Here is a 19,983-nt window from a genome sequence, read left to right on the forward strand (position 1 = left end):
CGAGACTGTGCATGCACTTACCTAGCCATTCACATCCATAGAGCTCCACTCTCATACACACACTCATGGAATGATCAGTAATTGGTATGAACCTGACGAATCTAGCTATCATTGGTGGCTCCAGATCCCTCAGTACAGCATCATATGGGTTTGCATTTCCTTCAATTACCTGAAGACAAAAAAATCCACAATATTACAGCCAAAATGAAACAAAGCCTCCATCCACAGCAGGATCTCCAGCAATTCACTTCAATGTTTTGAGTAAAGACTCACCTTAGAATTGGCTCAGTAGTAGCACTCTTGCCTCTGAAGTAGATGTTTGTGAGAGTTCATTATGAGAATCTTTGGCTCTAATTTTAAAGCCAGGAGCTAGGGTGGAGGGGAGGAGAATGGTAGGTGGGGTAGCATGGACCACCACTCTCAGTGCTATACTCTACATTTTACAAATATAAGAAAGCACAGGTCCTTCTGCTCTTGCAATAGAGTAGCATTGGCCAAAGCATGGGAGCAAACTACCTACCTCAAATCTCTGCCTCAAAATGGACAGTAACTAGAATTGGCTTGTAGGAAATAAAGCCTGAGGTGGGGAAGGAGATGCCCTAATAAAAGACACAAATGGTGCTTTCTTTCTACAGGAAATATGACTGAGAGATTAATGCAGATGTATTTGGGTTAGATTAGATTAGATTACTTACAGTGTGGAGACAGGCCCTTTGGCCCAACAAGTCCACACCGACCCGTCGAAGCATGACCCACCCATTCCCCTCTTTACCTAACACTACGGGCAATTTAACATGGCCAATTCACCTGACCTGCACATCTTTGGACTGTGGGAGGAAACCGGAGCACCCGGAGGAAACCCACGCAGACACGGGGAGAACGTGCAAACTCCACACAGTCAGTCGCCTGAGTCGGGAATTGAACCCGGGTCTCTGGCGCTGTGAGGCAGCAGTGCTAATCACTGTGCCACCATGCCACCCTTCAAATGCCTTGTTGTAAATATATAGGGTTATATATGCAGTTATTTTATGTTAGGTGATTCAGCCACCTGATACATTTCTCTTAATTTACCCAAAGTCAAAATTACTTCTAATATGATACATTTATTCCATCTAACTCATTTCAGATGTTCTTACTTGAAAGATAAATACATAAGCTTGAAAGAGTTATATATAACCATAACACCCTTTACTCACCATTTGTGCTCTCACCATATGAATTGGATATTACTGAGCAATGGTTTCAACTGCTCCCATTGCCAGCTGTGGTAAAATATGGGCATACCTTTTATGCTGAATTTACCTGTTTCCCATGTCGATTTTTCCATGAATTCCATCGGTTTCCATCTCTACTGTAGTCAAGCCGATACATCTGAGCAAACTCATTGCCATGACCTCCAGCGTGGCGCCCCTGAGTGCCCACCAGGGTAATAAAGTGCAGAGTTCGCAGGTCAACCTGAAGGAATTCCATGTCCTCAGGATCTACAGGACCATCTGGACACCAGGCTCCATCTCCTTCTTCAAAATCCAGCCTATGAGTTGGTAAAACAGCATTATCAGTGCTCAGCTCATGGGGAGCAAAATACAATAGTGTTCAAATTGAAAAGTTTTAAATAGTATTGACGTCAGGCCCAGTGAAGTAAACTGCAAGGTGCAAGTGGGAAGGATGGACTCATAGAATAGTTACAATACAGATGGAATCTAATGCCTTTCCACAAAAGCAACTTGTACTCTACCCTATCCATCCATCCTTACACTTTATTTCTCTTCAGATAATTATCTAATTTCCTTTGAAAGCCAGAGTAGAATCTGCCCGAATTAAAGCAAAATATTGAGGGTTCTGGAAATCTGAAACAAAGAGAATGCTCGAGAAATTTAGCAGGTCCGGGAGCATCTGTGGACAGGGAAACAGAAAATAAACTTGAAAGGCTTTGGGATTGGATCAGGAAAATAGGACTGACTACACCACTCTACAGAAAACCAATATAGACTCTGGGACACACGGCTTCCTTCTTTGCATTATGATTCTATAACATTCATACCTATTTACTCTTGACTTACACAGGGATGTAAGTCACCGGAGTGCATTTCACACCTAAGTATTTAAAGCTGAAATATGCCAGATAACCCCTGAAATTCTTGGGTTTTTTATTAGTATTCATAACTGCATATATAACCCTATACATTTACAACAAGGCATTCCTATCAGGAAACTCCCAGGGTATAACCAGGTATGTGCTCTAGTATTTACTCTTGGATATTTACAACTGACAATGAAATCAGGAATATTTTCCAGGAATATGCACCAGTTTTGTACCCTCACCAACGTAAGCCAAGATTTAGGATTTGACTGTCACACCTGGAGAGTTAGTCTCAACTTCAAACTTTATGCACATGGACAATGGGCATTTGGCAGTATTGAAAGCTTGGAGGAGAGTTCAGCAACAGATGAACTTCGGTGGGGACAGAATCGGATGATGTTACAGCGCTGGAAGCAAAATAGCCTTGATGGTAGAGTAGATACAGAGTTAGATTTCATCTCAACTAGGGCACTAAGATTGCAAAGAGACTTGTTTAGCTTCAGACAAGTGCCAAGGAGATGGATGGCATCAGTGACTAGTGGATGGGTCGAAGACTGAAGGCTTGGATCTTCCCAATATTTAGTAAATTATGGGATAAATTGGAGACTTTGGTTTCAGCTCCAGCTCTTGAAAGTGCTAATCAAATTAGTTTCCATGCCTCTGGTGTTTTCAGTTATTTCTGTTTTTGAGAGTTTTCAGTCTTGAAGTTGCACACACCAATCTGTCATTTCTTTTTATGTCTGCTGAAAGATCTGATGTGTTCTGTTCAAGCATCGATCGGCCTTTAATTTCCTCTCCGATTTTCCTATCTTGTAACATGGATAAATCCTTAGATGTCAAAAATATGTCCTGACATTGTCACAGCTGGTACCCTATTGTATGGTCACTGTAAAAATCACATTCCACCTATTAATGACTAGAAACTGCAGACAGAATGTCCACTCACCTTCCATGTTTGGCTGCAGTGGAATCATACCACTGACTGGAAGCAGTGATGTCTTCATCAGGGATTTTCTGACCCGACATCCCAAGTGGATAGCGACACAAAGCTGTAGAAGATGAAGAGTTCAGGTCTTTAACATTGCATGTGTTTAGTAGTGCTCCTCTCTCTCTGTCTCACACACACACACATACACATTGTCTCTTTCTTTCTTTCTTTCTCATCATTCTGATGTATTGGGTTAATGCATTAATTAATTCCATTAGATTAAATCTGCCCCAGTTCTTTCTGGAAATGATATTCAGAAACGTTGTGTAAACGATGCCTACAAACGGTTGATTACTGTTTTTTCCATTCATGTGTTAACTTGAGTAAATTTATAAATGTTCTGCTTATAAATCCCATTTACAAATTTATTAAACTGTTTAGGGTAAATATTAACATGCGTTATTGATTTCTTGCAGCTTTGCTGCATTTAAGATGCATTCCACATAGACAGGGGAACTTCAAAAAAATGCTGAACCAGGTCAGTGGAGGCTTGAAATCTTGAAAATCAAGTTTGCAACCCTCACCTGATCAAAGCCTACCTTGTCCCAGTTTTGATGGAGGCTGTAAATTAGACAGCTGGCCATTTTCAAGCCATATTGTCATTGAGCCTATTGAATTCAACTTGCAAAAATGGAAAGCGAGCTTTTGGATTTAAAGATAGCTGTGGTCAATGATCGGGGAATATAATTCAGAACATTCCAGCATTTAAAATAAAATAATGAGGTAACTTTATTTTTCACAAAGTTGGCAAATGTTTAAAATGTCAGTATGGAGTTGTGCAGTGGTACAGTAGATGAAGAGTCAGTTATTTGTTGAAATAAATGTTTGCATAGGAACAAAAGAAATGCATACCCCTTTATTTCACCTCATGTAACAGGACAATTCAGTGACTGTGACAGTTGGTTGCTTTAGACTGCCAGCAGTTTGCTCAACAGTTATAGATAGTTGTTGTGCAGGGATAAAAGATTATCTTGTAAAGTAAAACTTATGGCCTAAAATATGTACCGTTTTGACAGAAAACGGTCAGCTTTCATTATCATTACAATTGAGTAATGACTATTTCTGAGCAATCAATCTGGTGCTGAAAGGAAAATGGATAATATAAACATAGAGATTACTTGAGAAGCTCAAGGGATCTGGCAGCATCTGGAGAAGGAGAAAAAGAGATATCATTTTGTGTCCAACATGACTTCTTCTCAAGGAGGGTCCATGTCAGACTTGAAATGTTAACTGTGCTTTCTCTCCATAGATGCTGTCAGACCTGCTGAGTTTATCCAGCACATTGTGTTTTTATTTAAGGTTTTCAGCATTAGCTGTATTTTGCTTTAATTTGAGTAAATAATTTTAAAATTGTGGGATGTTGCTACAAGTCTCTATTATGACTGATCACTATTTCGAACAAGATTTTAAAAAAATAGTTTTAGTTAAATCTAGTTTAGAGTCATAGAGATGTACAGCATGGAAAGAGACCCTTCAGTCCAACCTGTTCACGCTGACCAGATATCCCAACCCAATCTAGTTCCACCTGCCAGCACCGGGCCCATATCCCTCCAAACCCTTCCTATTCTTATACCCATCAAAATGCCTCTTAAATGTTGAAATTGTACCAGCCTCCACCACTTCCTCTGGCAGCTCATTCCATACATGTAACTCCCTCTGCGTGAAAAAGTTACCCCTTGGGTCTCTTTTATATCTTTCCCCTCTCACCCTAAACCTATGCCCTCTAGTTCGGGACTCCCCCAATCCCAGGGAAAAGACTTTCCCTATCCATGCCCCTCATAATTTTGTAAACCTCTATAAGGTCACCCCTCAGCCTCCGACACTCCAGAGAAAACAGCCCCAGCCTGTTCAGCCTCTCCATGTAGCTCAGATCCTCCAACCCTGGCAACATCCTTGTAAGTCTTTTCTGAATCCTTTCAAGTTTCACAACATCTTTCAGATAGGAAGGAGACCAGAATTGCACGCAATATTCCAACAGTGGCCTAACCAATGTCCTGTACAGCTGCAACATGACCTCCCAACTCCTGTACTCAATACTCTGACCAATAAAGGAAAGCATACCAAACGCCTTCAGTTTAAAAAGTGATTAGTCATAAAAATGTTTGTTCATGATATGTCAGCTTCTACATTGTCTATTTGCCCCAGCCTTTTTCTCATTTTCTGGAAACGTGATTTGATGATTAGTGCTTTTAGTTTCATGGCTGGCTGTCTCAAATAATTCTTTAATGTAATTGGTAGCCTAGCCAGCTCAATGACATTGCAGTAGGCCCACAATGGAAAACCACATAAAGAATGTTACAAAACACAACATGGAGACTGAGCTATAATTCTTACCAGAGCTATCACTCAACTTTTGAGCAAGGCTTTCTTTGAGCTCTTTTGCTTTGTTGTTGATACAAAATTCAGCCTTTCATTTTTAGTCAGAAGTTCACTTCTGCATTGAACAGACTGATGCAAATATCCAGATCATAACTCAAATGTTTTAGAATATAACTAAGTTATAAAAATTAAAGCTCCAACTGCAGTAAGTGAGGACATCTGATTGAAAAAAAAGATAAGCAAACAAGCCTCAAGACTAATTCTACTTAAAAGTTGTATTGTATTTTTTGATAGTGGAAATAAACTTGAACAATGAATGACCCTTCTGTATTATAATGGAATCTGGAAATTTGGAGAAAGAGTGGTAAAACACGATTAGCAAATAGATTACAGATTCAAAAGTTAACATGGGAAGTAAAGTGATTTCTTTACATTTCTGTTTGAGAGTATCCAAAGATACTTTAAGATCATGGAGGTGGAATGTAGGGGTAGAAATTTCCTTTGTTTGACCTATCTGTGTGTTTGCTACAGAATCAGGCAGTTCATTTCAGTTTAAAGTTAAAAATCACACAACACCAGGTTAAAGCACATTTAGCGGCACGGTGGCACAGTGGTTAGCACTGCTGCCTCACAGCACCAGGGTTCAATTCCCATCTTGGGCAACTGTCTGTGTGGAGTTTGCACATTCTTCCCGTGTCTGCGTGGGTTTCCTCTGGGTGCTCCGGTTTCCTCCCACAATCCAAAGATGTGCAGGTGAGGTGAACTGATCATGCTAAATTGCCATAGTGTTAGGTGAAGGGGTAAATATAGGGGAATGGGTCTGGGTGGGTTGCTCTTTGGAGGGTCGGTGTGGACTTGTTGGGCCTGTTTCCACACTATAAGTAATCTAATCTAAATAGTCCAACAGGTTTATTTGGAAGCACTAGCTTTCAGAGCATTGTCCCTTCATCAGGTAGACAATCACCTGATGAAGGAGCAGCGCTCTGAAAGCTAGTACTCCCAAGTAAACCTGTTGGAGTATAACCGGTGTTGTGTGACTTTTAACTTTATACACCTCAGTCAAACACTGTCACCTCCAAATCATTTCAGTTTAGTTTAGTTTTCACCAGGGAAACGCAGCTCAAAAATATAGTCTGGTTTGTAGCTAATGTTAGAAATCAATAGTGAACCTCAAAGTCTTTTGACAGGAAGCAATCATTAAAACGAGTTATACAGAGGCTATCAGAGAATTCTATGAAAAACAAACAGCTTGTGTACATTCAAAGATAGAGCAAGTAGCTGAAGAATTCAGAGTCATGAGTTCTTGAAAGAAAATGGAGGATTGTTCAACTAAATGGAAGGAGCCCATATAATTGATACCTCAAGGAATAGCTAGAATATTAATGTGAATTAAGTTAAATTGTGGAGAGCTGCGGCATACCTTTTGGATTGGTTCCAACAAAACCTTCAACATTCCATTAGATAAAGAATCTCTTAAGCAGGACAAGGAAAAGTAGAACTGAATTATAACCTAAGTCCTTATAGGATAGTGTTAAATTAAGGGCACTTACTTTGTTCAATTTATTTTTACTTATACAATTTTTAAAAAAAATGTAAATCTTTTAGCATTGCTCAGTCAGTTAAATGTTTGATTGTTCAGAGTTCTTCTTTAAGCTTTATTGGACCCCACCAGGACCATAGCTTCTGCAGATTGGGTCTTGTTAAGTTTCATAAAAATAGAGAAAAAAACTATTTGGTTGTTGTATGCTTTTAATTCAATCAAGGTAACAAAGCACATTGCAATCAAATGTGCTACAATGTCATACTTCTGACTGAAAGTTACTTGAAAATATCTATACATGGTTTTTGTTTATCTGTAAGTCATTTATATGATAGCAAAGGAATTATGGAGGTAGACGTTGATTGTGGAATAACGTCAATTGTGATTCATAGGATCAGAGGTGGGGAGAAACTTGCCATCTGCAACACGGACAGTGACAGTTTTCAACAGCACTCCCGCTTTGCCCTCAGCAGTAAAGTTTACTGCACTAACATAGGATGAAGATACTCATCCAGGACATTTGGTACTCATTACTGCATATACCCAACTCTACATAGGCATTTATTTTTAAATACTACTCCCAGTGCCAACTCATCATTTTGTGCTCAGTGCAGCTTTAATTCAAAGTTCAATGGATTTCTTGAAGCAGCATTAGTTGCTGTAGTGAACTCATTTGATATGAACTCCACTTTCACTTGAACAAGTCAGATTTGTCAAATGCATGACTAATTTTTTTTTAAACAAACGAGGACAATAAATAGTTTCAGGACTGGCTGCACATTGCTGAAAAGACAAACTTTAAAAGCACAGTGTACGAAAGTACCTTCCACAGAATGGTAACCCGCAGGAGATCCATTTGTACTGTTTGACATTGTCTCCAAATAAAAGAAGTCTGTTTCCTTGAATGTTCATAAAGTTTTATTTTGTGTGAAATAAGATGCAGTGATCCATAGAAAATGGTTAGAAGTTCAAGGACGTGTCAATATTCAATTTCCGCACTGATGAGGTAGCGCAGTAGGATGGGAGTGGGTGTGGGGGCAGAGAGTACTGTTTCATGAAATATTATGAAAATAGTCTCCTTGGCTTGGTGTCAGCCAAAGCAAGCTGAGTCAAATCTACACAGACATTACACAATCACGATGCTTGCAAAGTGTATTGGGTTTATTTTCTTTAAGTTGTTGAACTCATGAGTTTCAGCTGGAGTCCACTCCAAATTGTCACCTCTCTGGCCTTTCCTGCAATGCCAATATCAAGCACTATCCTCAGTTCCTGTGTCTCAGGCGCAGACCCATGGACTGCAAGCATGCATAGAGGATACAGTATGATGAAAAAAGACTTTCAGCTTTGAACACAAAGAATGGAAAAGTACGAGACTCAATTCCACCCTGATTTTATAGCAGTTTGGTACAGTCCTAAACCAGCATTGTAGACCTTGGCAGCAATATGGGAAAAAAAACAAGATGAATGGTCTAATTGTTTCCCCAATATTTACCGTCTTACCACTGGCTCCAACATACATACATTATCATTAGACTTTGGTCATGTGTATCATATAATTTGAGCAGAAAGTCAGTTCATGTCAAATATTACAGCTGGACTTTTCAAGAAGCAAAACAGAGCAAGTAATGAGAAAAATGGTATTAACGTTCGAGGAAATTAAATATCTTTCTGATTAAACAAATAATTGCTTTTTCTTCAGCTGATACAAAGATTTTCTTAATAAACACCAATGCTTGGAGGTGTTTAAGGCTTAAGCAAATTTTTTTTTAAATCAGCAAATGAATTTGCTAACTTCCTACTTCGATGGAATCTAACACACTTAACATTTTTCGAGACACCCAACAGCCTCTGAGCAGCATTACAGAATACGCTGCCAAAAGGAGGGTGTTACCACCTTCTGCGGAGCTCCACAACCAGCTTGGTATCTGGCTCAAACTTGAATAGCTCAAACTGCAAAAGAACGTTGTGGGTTCAAGTCCCACTTCTGACGTTTGAGCACAGAATCTGGGCAGATATTCCAAGCTCAGTATGGATGGAGTTTTTAATGACTGGAAGTGTTGTTTATGCACGATATGTTAAATAGGTGATTTATGTTCCCTTCAGGTACAAAGATAATGCACAGGAAAATGTCTATGCTTGCTATTTGCAATTTTTAAATTCCAGAAACATTTGATAAAATCCTATTTGGACTTTACCTAATGCTGAATCTCAAAGTCTTGACATGATTAGGAAATTAGCTGAGTGGCAGGAGACAGGGTCAGGATAAATGGAAGGTGCTTTAATTGGCAGAATATGACCAGTGTTCTCCCCTAAGAGGCTGATGGAGGCTGAATTATTCATATTATTTACTGACCATATATGGTGACAGGATAGAAAGGCATTTATCCAATCTTTGCTGAAGACACTCAGGTTGCATATGTTTGGCACACATGCAAGTATAAAATTACAGTACAAACAGATAGCAATAGATCAAATAAAGGGGATAATTATAGCAAATGGATTTCATTCCTGATGTATAATTGGTAGAGCAAATGCAATTTCTAATGGTGGAATGTCAAAAACCCAAAGTTTCAAATAGACCCATGGGTCAGATACCATTCAGGTGTCATTCAGGAAGTCATGAACAAGTACAGAAAATAATCAAGAAGACTAATGCAATGCTGTCCTTTTTACAGAGAATTAATAGAATACAAGTGGCTAGGAGTTGTGCGTCAGCTATAGAGCCATAAACTGGACTGACAACACCAACAATACAGCAGCTCTGGAGACCAGGATATATTGGCCTTGGAAATATTCAGTGTAAACTGAGTAAAATGGTACCTCGATTTCAAGGGATGGGTTACAAGACAATATTACACAAGTTATTCTCTGGAATTTAGAAAGTTATGGGGTGACTTGATCAAAAGCTTCAAGCTATTAAGGAGACAGATTAAGATAAGCTGAAGATAAGTATTAGTTTAAGGGTGTAGGATGAGAGGACATAGCCTAAAAAATGGAGCCAACCTTTCAGGAATAAAATTTGGGTTCACTTTTACAAAGGGTGACAAGTTTGGAAATCTTATCTGCAAAAGGCAATTGATGTAAGATCAATTGTTAATTTTAAAATTGACATTGATCGATTTTTATTTGCTAAAGGTACAAGAGGATTTGGGGAAAAGTTGGGTACAGAGTTGGGTTACAAATTGTCCATCATCTCATTGAATGGCACTAGGTGATAAGTAATGTACTCCTGTTTCTACATTCTACCTTCCTAGGTAGATTAGATTAGCTACAGTATGGGAACAGGCCCTACAGCCCTACAAGTCCACACTGACCCTCTGAAGAGTAACACACCCAGACCCATTCCCCAACTCCACATTTATTCCAGACTAATGCACCCAACACTATGGGCAATTTAGCATGGCCAATTCACCTAATCTGCACATCTTTGGATTGTGGGAGGAAACCGGAGCACCCGGAGGAAACCCATGCAGACACGGGGAGAATGTGCAAACTCCACACAGACAGTTGCCCGGGACCAGAATCTAATCACTGAGCCACTGTGCAGCCCAAGGTAGATGTAACACATTGCATGACACAATATGAAGGAAGGCAGGTTCTTTCAGGTTCCCTGCCAAAACTTATCTCTTAACTAATATTGCTATAAGAAAGATGATCTGGTTATTATTATGTTGCTGTTTGTGGGAGCTTGTACATCAATTAACTGTAATGTTTTCTGCGTTACAATTGTGGCTGGCCTTCAGGAAGTATTCATTGGCTTGTAAAGCTTTTGGGACTGTTGAATTGTCAAGGATATTCATGCTGTTTTCTTGCTTTTGAATCTCCATGGTTAAAAAACATTGTGTACATCTTTACAAAGTTGGTCAACCATGGTGAACAAAGGAAGTTCAGGATTATATAAAATTAAAAGAAAAGAGCTATAAAGTTACCAGAAGTAGCAGTAAATCTGAGGTTTGGGAGTATTCCTGGAATATAACAAAGGAGGAACAAGAAACTGGTAAGGAAATGGGTAAAAGAATATGCATATAAAATCTAGCAAAATATGTATAAACAGACATTAGAAGCTTCTTAGGGCTCATAAAAAGGAAACATTTTGACTAAAATAAGAGTGGGTCCATACAGGCAGAGTCAGGGGAATTTATATTGCGGAATAGAGAACTGGCAAAGAAGTTAAATGATTGATTTGTGTCCATTTTTCACTCAGGGAGATACAAGAAATCGCCCAGAATTAGGGACCCTAGTGGTTAGGGAGAATGAGGAGTTGAAGGAAATTAACATTAGTAAGAAAATTGTACTGGAGAAATCAGTGGGGCCAAAGGTTGATAAATTGCCAGAACCTGATGGTCTACATCCCAATATGTCAAAGCAGATAGTTATAAGAGTTAGACAATTCAATGGTGATTATCTTCCAACAGTTTATTGATTTTGGAATGATTTCCACAGATTGGGAAGTAGCAAATGTTCCCACATTATTTAAGAAAGGAGTGAAACAGATCATGGGGAACAACACACCTTAAGTGAGTAGTAGGGAAAATGCTAGAAACTATTATGAAAGATGGGATAAATAGACACTCAGATAATAATGATCTGATGGACATATTCAGCTTGGATTTGTGAATGAGAAATTGTGTTTGACAAATTTTGTTGAGTCTTTGATGATATTACTAGCAAAATTGATCAAGGTGAGCCAATGAATGTGGTATAGTTACAGTTTCAGAGAATTCTTGAGAAAGTCTCCCACAGGAGTTTAGGTAAAAAAATTAAAACACTTTGCATAGAAGGGAATCTACTGATATGGTTCAATACTGGCTAACAGACAGAAAGCAGAACATAAGTGTAAATGGGTAATTCTTGCATTGGCAGAATATGACTAGGGGGCACTGCAAGGATGAGTACTTGAGCCCCAGATGCTCATAATAAATTTATCAAAGATTTGGAGGTGGGGACCAAATGTAATATTTCCAAATTTATGTATTATATAAATCCAAGTGGGCATGTCTGTTGTGTGGAAGACGTAAAGTGACTTCAGGAGAATTTGGACTGGTTTAGTGAATGGGCAAAAACATGGTCCAGTAGTGGAGTAGATGACCTACCATATGCAGAGGCTGATAACTTAATAGTGCAATATTTCCAGGGTCATTGGAGTCAAAGGCCATGCTGCAGACAGCAAAAGTGACACTAGTCTCAAACATCACCAATGCATATCAGCTTGGCACCTCTGAGATACTTATTTTCTTGGTTTCAGGGCACCTCCATTTTCGGGCCTCCGCAATGCCTAATTCTCCTGCAGGGCTGCTAAGGCTCTTGAGCTGCAAAACCTCTGATTTGACTGGCTGTACTGGGACTCCTCCTCACATTTTGTGTGGAAAGAGCTCCCCAAGTGTGTCACCTGACAATTGTGGGGTGACAGACATACAATCAATTCTGACATTCAGGCTCTGAAACTCAAAGAAGATCCTGTCTATGGAACTGGAAATGTGTTGGAAGATGTCTAATGATGCCCTGCTCATCCTCTTTGGATGGATATGGTGACTGACATATTAGATGGATGTAAAGAAGGATTGGTATAACTGAACATTGCTGTGCTTTGGGTATTAACAGCAGTTACTTGTTCATTAGCTTCAATTGTACTGAGATTTTCATTTTATACAAAATATTTGATGGATGGCACTCTGACCCAATAAATTACAGAATTTTATTTTTTGTCATTTGGTAGTACATAATTCAAGTATTGCTAAAAAAAAGGCACACTTTGCAGTCCTATTAAAATAAAGCATGATAATTAACTGTCAATCAAAATTAGTAGATGCATCCTCCGTTTCAATGCCTCTGCTAGTGAGAGTCCATTTGCCAACTATTTAGTTCTCTTCTCTTATAAACGATGGTTTCCCCTTTAAATTTGTTTACTTGTGAAATGTCATGATGAGTACAAGGTGCAATTTCAGCAACATTCAGATATTATATTTATGCACAACTACCTTTCTAAGTATAAGTGAAAGCTCATATATTGTGAAGGACAAAAAGAAAAGTAAGTACTGGTAAAGACTAGAAAGCCTGACTCAATTTATTTACATCAGAAACTGGATAGCTTTGAGTCACCCATGACACATGAGATTAATCGGTTTGCTGTGGAAGCTTCAGAAACCAATTTTGATTAGATTACTTACAGTGTGGAAACAGGCCCTTCAGCCCAACAAGTCCACACTGACCCACAACCCACCCAGACCCATTCCCCTACATTTACCCCTTCACCTAACACTACGGGCAATTTAGCATGGCCAATTCATCTAACCTGCACATTTTTGAATGGTGGGAGGAAACCGGAGCACCAGGAGGAAACCCACACAAACCACGAAAGAATGTGCAAACTTCACACAGAAAGTCGCCTGAGGCGGGAATTGAACCCAGGTCTCTGGCGCTGTGAGGTTGCAGTGCTAACCACTGTGCCACCGTGCCACCCTAAAGTTGAATGCTCCCTGGATTTGGTAGCAAGCCATTAATTATTCAGGTAAATAATGATTTTTCATTTGAATTATTTCATTTCATGAAAAATGAGAATTCTGTTTTTGCACCAGAATTAGGGGCCCAGAAAGGTTGCAGTGCTTAAAACCGAGACTTGCTGTCAAAGCTTTTGTCTTACACTTTTCAGGATAGATGCAAGATCACCAATTCTCAAAGAGAACAACAATTTGTACTATGTGAGAGAAGGATGCTCATTGGTAGGCTCTAATTGAATAAGACATTAGCATGGAGAATGCACCAGGGAAAACTTTGTGTTTTAGCTTAAATTTAAAAAAAACAAGTCCATTCTGATTGGTTGAGGTGTTGCCATGGGAAATGTATGTCAGGACAGTTGAATTCTTAGAAACCTGCAATTATCAAAGTTGAATGTTCCCTGGATTTGGTAGCAAGCCATTAATTATTCAGGTAAACAATAATTTTTGATTTGAATTATCAGGTTAAGTAGAATTATTAAACATTGAAATAAAAAAATTCTGGAAATACTCATATGATAATTTGTGGAAAGAGAAACAAAATGAAGATTTCAGCTTTCTGCCCTTTCATCAGGATTGGAACAAGCCTAAGTTGTAACATGGTTATACCATGGATGTAGACAGGGAAAGAAGGAAGTGGAGGAATGAGCAAAAGGTGATAATGCTGGAAGCAGGAAAGGTTAGCTGGCAAAAGGCATGATAGTGCAAAGCAAACCATAATGGCACAAGAAAAGGAAGAAAAGGTGTGTCAAGAGATAGTGTGAGTTGCAGCAGAATCATTATCAAAGTTGCTCTTCTCCCTTATAGCCTATCACAAACTCTGACTTTCATTCATGTACCCACTCTCCTTTTTCCTCAGCCTCCACTGTTTTTGACCGTCACATCTCTAACATTTTCCAGTTCTGATGGAAGGTCATTCATTTGAAAATCTCTAGATGTGGGCTCGGAAATGGGAGGGCTGGTAATTTGGCAGGGGAGACCAACACTTTCCACTGCAAAGGCATGTTACCATTAGCAAAATGGACGTGGTGCAACTAGACACCACCTCTTGCTGCAATGGGCATTGTACCAGCATTGAGAGGAGCTTCCATCAAATGGACAGACCATAAGGTAACGTCTGGCTAACAAGGTGGTAGGGCTCTCCACCTTGAAAGCCACTGGATGAGCCCACCTGGATCAATATGGCTGTCTCCATTGGTTAGGCACCAACTTCATTAACCAGCTTCTCTCTGCTTGGGCTGTCATCTCTGGGATGTGGGACACTGTCCTCAATTGTCTTTGGTAGCAAAATGCCATTCCAGCATCCTAGTGCCCGCTGGCAGGGGTTGGCTCCCATTTTTGGTTCCAGCATCAGGTTTTCCTTGGGCAATGATGAAACTTAACTCATTAACTCCATCTCTCTCTCTCTATCTTTCCTCACAGATGCTGCCTAACCTGCTAAGTATTTCATTAATTTTCTGTATTCAGATTTCCAGCATTTTGATTTTGTATTAGAATTAGCATAAAACTATCCTATTTTGGACCTATGTTATTATTAAAAATCAGTGCCTCCCCAACCTGTCTTCAGAAATAGGTTGATATAATTTCAGAAATTGTAACTTTCCAGGTTAATGCACTGGTGTACCCAGATACTGGGCCACAATTACAGGGCACATGTTTGGCTCCAGAATGTCTTGTCTGCTCATAGTATTTAATCTTAGTTAAACTGTTTAACAAATGGGGGTGAGTTCTACCTTTTTATATGGAGGAAGGGAGAGTCAGATTGTTAATTGATGCAGGCTTCATTCCTCGACATCTCCAGGTGATGACTGACATGCCACCAATAATTATAAATGAGCAATAACCACCAGACCATTTGTTCTCACATTTTTAGGGTGTGACAATAGAGTGGTTCCTTGAAAGTTCATTGAGAGAGACTGGGATGTGTCACTGAGAGTTGTTTAATGTCTCCTCTCAGTAGATTAAGTAGTCCACTGATATTTATTGTTTAACTTCACATATAAAGAGAGTGTGACTAAGAGAAGCTATCAAAAGTGAGTAATTTGTTTCAAACAGGATCAATCTTTGAGCACTCGATCATCACTAATGGCAATGATATGCACTTGCTGTTTTGGTGATCGGTTTTGATTCAACTGCCTCTGCATAAGATTATGACCTGGAATGTTTGCAGCATCAGAGGTACATGCTCGGAAGGTATGTGTCTGGTCTGAGTTACCCAGACTGCGGTTTAACAAGAATCTCAAGTATCAAAACACCACTGTGAAAAATTCCACAGCTATGGAGTGATGAAAATAGCAGGTAATCAGAAGGGCCAAAATTTGGCAAGTGGAGCAGAATTTTAGCTGTTGGATATGCTTCTGTTTCATACACTTTGAAGCTCAGTCTCTCGCATCTACATGGAGAAATACCAATGGAAGAAGGAACCACATTGTCACTGCTTAACATTATGATGACAAAGTGATACCATAAGCATTCACAATTAATCTTGCTCTACTAAGTTAAATGGAAAACTGCTCATGTTAAAAATACATTAAACATTCTAAGTATAAAGGTGCAGCAACTGATTAAACAAAAGATTTCAATGCTGAACCAGCCCATTGGCCAATTCTTAGGGAATTGGCCAATTCTTAGGGAATTTCCTGCAAATTTCATTCATGGAGAGTTGGATTATTCATATCCCTCTTGTGGCATTGATCTGGAAGAGCCCTCTAGCTTCCTCAAGCATTGCATTCAACTTATTAAAAGCTACAATTTTGGCCTCTGTTAATATGCTGATCATTATTTTTGCAACAAGGCACATCCTAAATTAATCCCAAATTTGCCTCGCATTGTGTGAAGTTGGACCCACATACCCTTCTTTCAAGGAACATCTTGAAGAGGGTGGGGTGTGCAGTTCACATTTATTCTAGTTACATATCCTATATATTTCTTACCGTTGATTAAGAGGAAAATATATTAAAGTTGTGAAAAATTAAATGATGTTTTATGAAATAGTTTATATATGATTCTAAACATAAACAGTAAATGTTGAAAATGAATGGTTGTGCTTGTACCCAAAAAGAGAAAAAAAAACAAACCATTATTGCTGTTACATCCCTTTACTTTATATTTTGTTCGTCTAGTTAAATTTAGCCAATTTTAAATGTATTACTTCATGGGATGTGGATGCTGCTGTCAAAGCTCTCGAACTGTGAGGCTTGCTTGCTAGGCTTTTTCAGAGGGCAGTTAAGAGCCAATCAAACTGGTCTGGGGCTGGAATCATATGCAAGTTTGAATGGGTAAATAAATGTTGATAAGCATATCTAATCTAAAGTCATGAGTGAACCAGATAGGTTTTCCTGACTATGGAGGACAGTCATGGTCACCAATTGATGAAACTAGCTTTCAATTTCAGATTGATTCATTGAACTTAAATTTCGCCAGTGGAATTTGAAACCATGTCCCAAACTATCAGCCTGCACATCTGGATCATTAGTCTGTGGTGTGGATTGCCACTAGACTGTCTTTCACACCTACTGAACCACCTTAGTCTTTGAATGGTACATATGTAAAGACAATTATCACCATAACACGATGATTGTGTGGCTCTAAGAGGTGTATTGAATCCTGGTTTCTTTTAAGAGAGGTTTTAAGGCAGAAATGGCAACCTGGCGAGTTGAAGATTCATAAGGCTGTTTATGAGACTTTAGGGGTCTTAAACAATGATTTTGGAAGATTTCAAAATTCATCTCTGAGGTAATGAGAACTCATGTGGAAGAGCAGAAAGTTAAGCTGCAAGATTAACAGCAGAAAGGGCTGATGGTTATGAGTTGGTTCAATAATCAGAAGTTGGGTTTTGACATCTATTTTAAATTGTGAGAGATAGAAATTGGGGTAAAGAGAAATCCTCAGGTGGCAAGGGAAAATGAAACCTCATTGAAGATAGTAAATATAGTTTACCACAAGGTAAAAAGGAAACCTATGAGTGTGTAACAGAAGTAAAAAAGGTCAGGTGTTTTCACTGCAATGAAGTAGGCCACATGAAGTCGCGGTGTTGGTGGTTTAGAAAAAGCACTGGGAAGACGGATATGGGAAAAAATGATAAGCGAGTTTTGTTGAAGTAGTAAAGGAAAGCACAGGAGATGCTAAAAAGCTGCAACTGAACATAGAACCTGATCGGGATTGGTTCAGAGGAAAGTGCCAGTTCTCATTAAAGAATTTACTTACGAGGGCAAGGTTCACGCATGCATGCCATTAAATTTCATACATGAAATTAAAATTTTAAGAGATATCACAGCATGTCAATCTTCGATGATGAGAGATGAAGAAATATATAATTTAGATGGACTGTTGCCAGAAAAAGTGTTAATATGTGGAATTCATGGTGAGACGAGAATGCTCCATTATGTCAGGTTAGGTTGGAGTGTCCAGTGAAAAGTGGAGAAGTGATGGTTGGAACACTGGACAAACTCTTGGTTCCAGCAATACAATTTATCCTTGGTAATGATATAACTGGATCGCAGGTGGGAGTGATGCCTGCTGTGGTTGAAAAGCCAGTGGAAAATCAGGCAACTGAGGTACTATAAGAAGTTTATCCTGATATTTTTCCTGACTGTGTGGTAACAAGGTCACAAAACCACAGGTTGAAGCAGGAGGAGAAACAAAAGAGTAAAGATCGGGAAATTGAGGTTCAGTTGTGAGAGACTATGTTTGATCAAATGGTTGAGCAAAAATAAGAACAGGTGGAAGACAAAGTGAATATTTTTAGTTCAAAGAAATTAACTGAATTACAAGAGAAAGATTAAAAAAAACTGAAGCAGTTGTATCAAAAAAGCGTACACAGAAGAGAATCTGAGTGTATCCAGAAGGTAAAAACTTTCCAGACCTTAAAAGGTCTTGAGGAGGAAATGGAGACCATCGCATATTCAGGCATATGCGAAATGGGCAGAAGTTCATGAAATTGTATTACCCGTGGGTTATAGAAAGGAGATGTTGTGGATGAATTAGGAGTAGGTGGTCATTTGGAAGAAGGATAATTTAGCCAAAATACGAAACCATTTTCATTGGCCTGGACTGCATAAGGATGTGGTTGAGTTTTGCTGGACATATCGTACGTTAGAGACAAAAAAACTGCAGATACTGGATTCCAAGGTAGACAAACAGGACACTGGAAGAACACAGCAAGCCAGGCTGCTTCAGGAGGTGGAGAAGTCAATGTTTCGTGTAACTCTTCTTCCAGACTCCTCAGGTATTTGAGAAACCTTAGGCAGCGATAAAACCAGCACCCAAAATATCCATTTCCGCATTTGTGAGATCTTTTACAAGGGTCTTAATTGATTGCATAGGACTAAAAGTGGGAATCATATTGGCTGACCATAATGGATGTGTCTACAATATTGGTGGCACAGTGGCTCAGTGGTTTGCACTGCTGCCTCACAGTGCCAGGGACCTAGGATCGATACCAATCTTGGGCGATTACAAGTGAGGAGTTTGCACATTCTCCCTGTGAGGGTTTCCTCCAGGTGCTCTGGTTTCCTCCCACAATCCAAAGGTATGCATGTTAGGTGAATTGGCTATGCTGAATTGCCCATGTGTAGGATAGTTGTATTAGTCAGGGTAAATGTAGGGGAATGGGTCTGGGTGGGTTATTCTTCAGAGGGTCAGTGTGGACTTGTTGGGCCAAAGGACCTGTTTCCACATTGAAGGGATTCTATGAGGAAATTTCCAGAGGCCATGCCATTTGGGAGTATCACAGCTAAAAGGAGTCACTCAAATTTTTTTTACTAGGTACGGACTACCCATAGAGATAAAATCATATCAAGGGTCAAATTTTACATTAAAATTATTTTTTAAAATTATGGCTAGCTTAGGAATAAAACAATTCAAATCCACTGCATACCTTCCAGAATCACAAGTTACATTAAAATGGTGGCATCAAACTTTAAAGACCATGTTGAGGACCTACAGTCAAGACTATCCAGAAGATTGGGATAAAGGAATTTCATTTATACACTTTGAAATTAGGGATGCACCAAATGAATCTACTAAATTCAGTCCATTTGAATAAATTTTTGGGCATGAGGTGAGAGGACCCACAGAAATTAATTAAGGAGAAATTGGTGAGTCAGAGTTCAGAGATCAAACATTTGGACTATGCGTGAAATGTTAGGGAAAGCTGAGTTGGCTAGACAGCAATTAAAAGTAGTTCAGCATATAATGAAACAGGAAGCAGACAAGAAATCAAAAATTTTCAATTTTGCTAGTGGAGATAAAGTGTTACTGTTACTTCCAAAGGTAGGTGGACCTTTACCAGCAAGGTTTAGTGGGCCATAACAAATTGAAAGGAAAGTGAGGTGAAGTATTTGAAGGGAATGCCAGATAGAAAGAAGTCTCACAGAGTGTGTCTTGAGAATATGTTCAAAGGTTATTTTGATAAGCAAAAAGGGAATGCATTACTGGTTACAACACAGAGTGAAGAACCAAATTCAGATGATTCTGATATGGACATTCCTCAAATTAAATTGGACAATGAGGCAGTTCTAAAAAAAAGGATAGATATTTGACTTACCTTCTAAAGGAAAAT

The 19,983-nt window shown here is 39.1% G+C and overlaps 1 protein-coding gene across 4 annotated transcripts in view; it reads right to left on the reverse strand.

The window, feature by feature from the left end:
- Positions 1–19,983, reverse strand: part of LOC140479657 (discoidin domain-containing receptor 2-like) — a 152,240-nt gene that overhangs the window by 40,236 nt on the left and 92,021 nt on the right. For all 4 annotated transcript variants that reach the window (XM_072573595.1, XM_072573597.1, XM_072573596.1 and 1 more), the window contains 3 exons: positions 3,027–3,129; positions 1,303–1,531; positions 22–169 (listed from right to left, as the gene is read on the reverse strand). In XM_072573595.1, coding sequence (XP_072429696.1) covers positions 22–169; positions 1,303–1,531; positions 3,027–3,129 — 480 coding nt within the window. The remainder of the gene's footprint in view (positions 1–21; positions 170–1,302; positions 1,532–3,026; positions 3,130–19,983) is intronic.

Source organism: Chiloscyllium punctatum, chromosome 7 (assembly GCF_047496795.1).
Source record: "Chiloscyllium punctatum isolate Juve2018m chromosome 7, sChiPun1.3, whole genome shotgun sequence".
Classification (NCBI taxonomy): Eukaryota; Metazoa; Chordata; class Chondrichthyes; order Orectolobiformes; family Hemiscylliidae; genus Chiloscyllium; species Chiloscyllium punctatum.